Source organism: Myotis davidii, unplaced genomic scaffold (genome assembly GCF_000327345.1).
Source record: "Myotis davidii unplaced genomic scaffold, ASM32734v1 scaffold223, whole genome shotgun sequence".
In the NCBI taxonomy this organism is placed as follows: Eukaryota; Metazoa; Chordata; class Mammalia; order Chiroptera; family Vespertilionidae; genus Myotis; species Myotis davidii.
Window position 1 is genome coordinate 5,526,650 of NW_006294609.1, and position 1,705 is coordinate 5,528,354.

At 65.5% G+C, this 1,705-nt stretch overlaps 1 protein-coding gene across 1 annotated transcript in view; it reads right to left on the reverse strand.

The window, feature by feature from the left end:
- SLC8B1 (solute carrier family 8 (sodium/lithium/calcium exchanger), member B1) overlaps window positions 1-1,705 on the reverse strand; it is a 25,184-nt gene that overhangs the window by 14,978 nt on the left and 8,501 nt on the right. Inside the window, exons 3-7 of the mRNA XM_015567280.1 lie at window positions 1,320-1,472; window positions 1,163-1,215; window positions 979-1,036; window positions 745-850; window positions 499-666 (exon numbers count right to left, since the gene is read on the reverse strand). Of these exons, the coding sequence (XP_015422766.1) occupies window positions 499-666; window positions 745-850; window positions 979-1,036; window positions 1,163-1,215; window positions 1,320-1,472 (538 nt within the window). The remainder of the gene's footprint in view (window positions 1-498; window positions 667-744; window positions 851-978; window positions 1,037-1,162; window positions 1,216-1,319; window positions 1,473-1,705) is intronic.

Below are 1,705 nucleotides of genomic sequence, written 5' to 3' on the forward strand. Positions count from 1 at the left end.
TGCATGGTGCCTGGCTCTGGCAGGCCTGTGACCCGCCAGGACTGCTGCTCATGGGGGTGGGGGAGGCGCCAGCCACCGCTCCCTGCTCCTTCGGGCGAGGGGGGAACGGCTCCCATGGGGCGGGTCCCTGGGTGCCTGTGCATCCCCAAGCCCCTGGCTGCTTTCCTTAACCGCCTGCAACTGTCCCTCATCCCGGCCACCTGAGCCACAGGATGGACTGTGTGCGCTGCTGGTACCCTGTTCGCCACGGCCGGCATCCTGGCTCGACTGCTTGTTAACATTTGAAATTGTGCAAAGTCTGAACACGGCCCCTGGCTCCGCCTGCCCCCTTTGGTTACCCGGACCACACGTGCCTTTCTTACTCAAACCCTACCTGAGCGGGGCTCCCATCCCTGGGCACCAGAGGAGCCCTGTGCCCTGCTGGCCACCCCGTCCCGTCCCCCTGTGCCTCCCGCCCCTCGGCCCGGGGATGACCCCGCCCGGCCCTGTGCTGCTCACCCAGGGCCCAGGCCAGCGTGACCCGGCCGCGGTAGAGGGCGGTGAAGGTCAGGAACACGGCTGCCATGTAGAACACGATATCTCTGCGGAAGGGCCTGGAGGCGGCCGTGAAGGGGCGCAGGATGGCGATGCCGCCCGCCACCACGGTGGTCACCAGCACGCCGGCGCCTGGAGGAGAGGCCGAGCGCTCAGCCCCCCGGCACCTCCCCCGCCTGCCCCACCGCCCGCAGCCAGGGCCGCTCCTACCGAACAGGGCCCCGAAGGCCAGGCCGGCCGTGTGTGGGTCCGAGAAGGCCACCAGGGCGCTGAAGATATCGGGCGCACCATTGCCAAACGCCAGGAAGGTGACGCCATGGGGGAGCGTGTCAAGGGGGGTCAGTGCAGAGGCACCAGCCTGCCAGGCCTCTCCTGGGGCTGCCACCCGTGTCCCCGCCCCCCTGTCCCCCCGCCCCCCGCCAGGGCGCAGGACCCAAAGGATACTGCCACATTGTGGGACAGCTTGAGCGTCGTAGAAATCGCTGACAAGTTCGGGCAGAAACTGCGGAGAAACAGCCAATAGTGTGAGGACGCCACAGTGAGGGACCCCCTGCACCCACCCTCCCCGCAAACCTGGGGTCGCCCCAAGGTCAGCCTCCCAAGACCCCTGAGCCCAAGGCCAACTCACAACTTCTCCGCAGTGACCCCCAGAATCAGAAAGAGGTAGAGCAGCCAGAAAGCCTGGGTGGAGCCGGAGAGGGAAAGGTTAAGTCGAGCCTGGGCCACCAGCCCCGCCCACCAGCCCCGCCCACCAGCTCCCCAGCAGCTCCCCAGCAGGGCCTCACATAGAGGGTGATGGCCAGAGGGAGGAGGCTGTGGGGGAAGTGGCAGAAGATGCCTTCCAGGTAGTCCAGGTAGCCTCCCTCGCTGCGGCAGTCAGGGTTGGTCCGGACGAAGTCACAGCGGTCAGAAGCGTTCAGGCCACACACGTCACGACACTGCAGGGGGTGGGGGGGGGACTCAGAGGTCCACACGCCAAGGATGGCCAGACCGGGCCCACCTACACAGCTAAGATGACCCCCTTCAGCCTGCTCTCTCCTGCACACTGTAATCTTCTACACTAATAAAAGACAAAGATGGTAATTGACCATAACTTTGCTATGCCCAAGCCATGCCCACCAGCCAATCAGAGCAGAGCAAATATGCAAATTAACCCAACCAAGATGGCGGC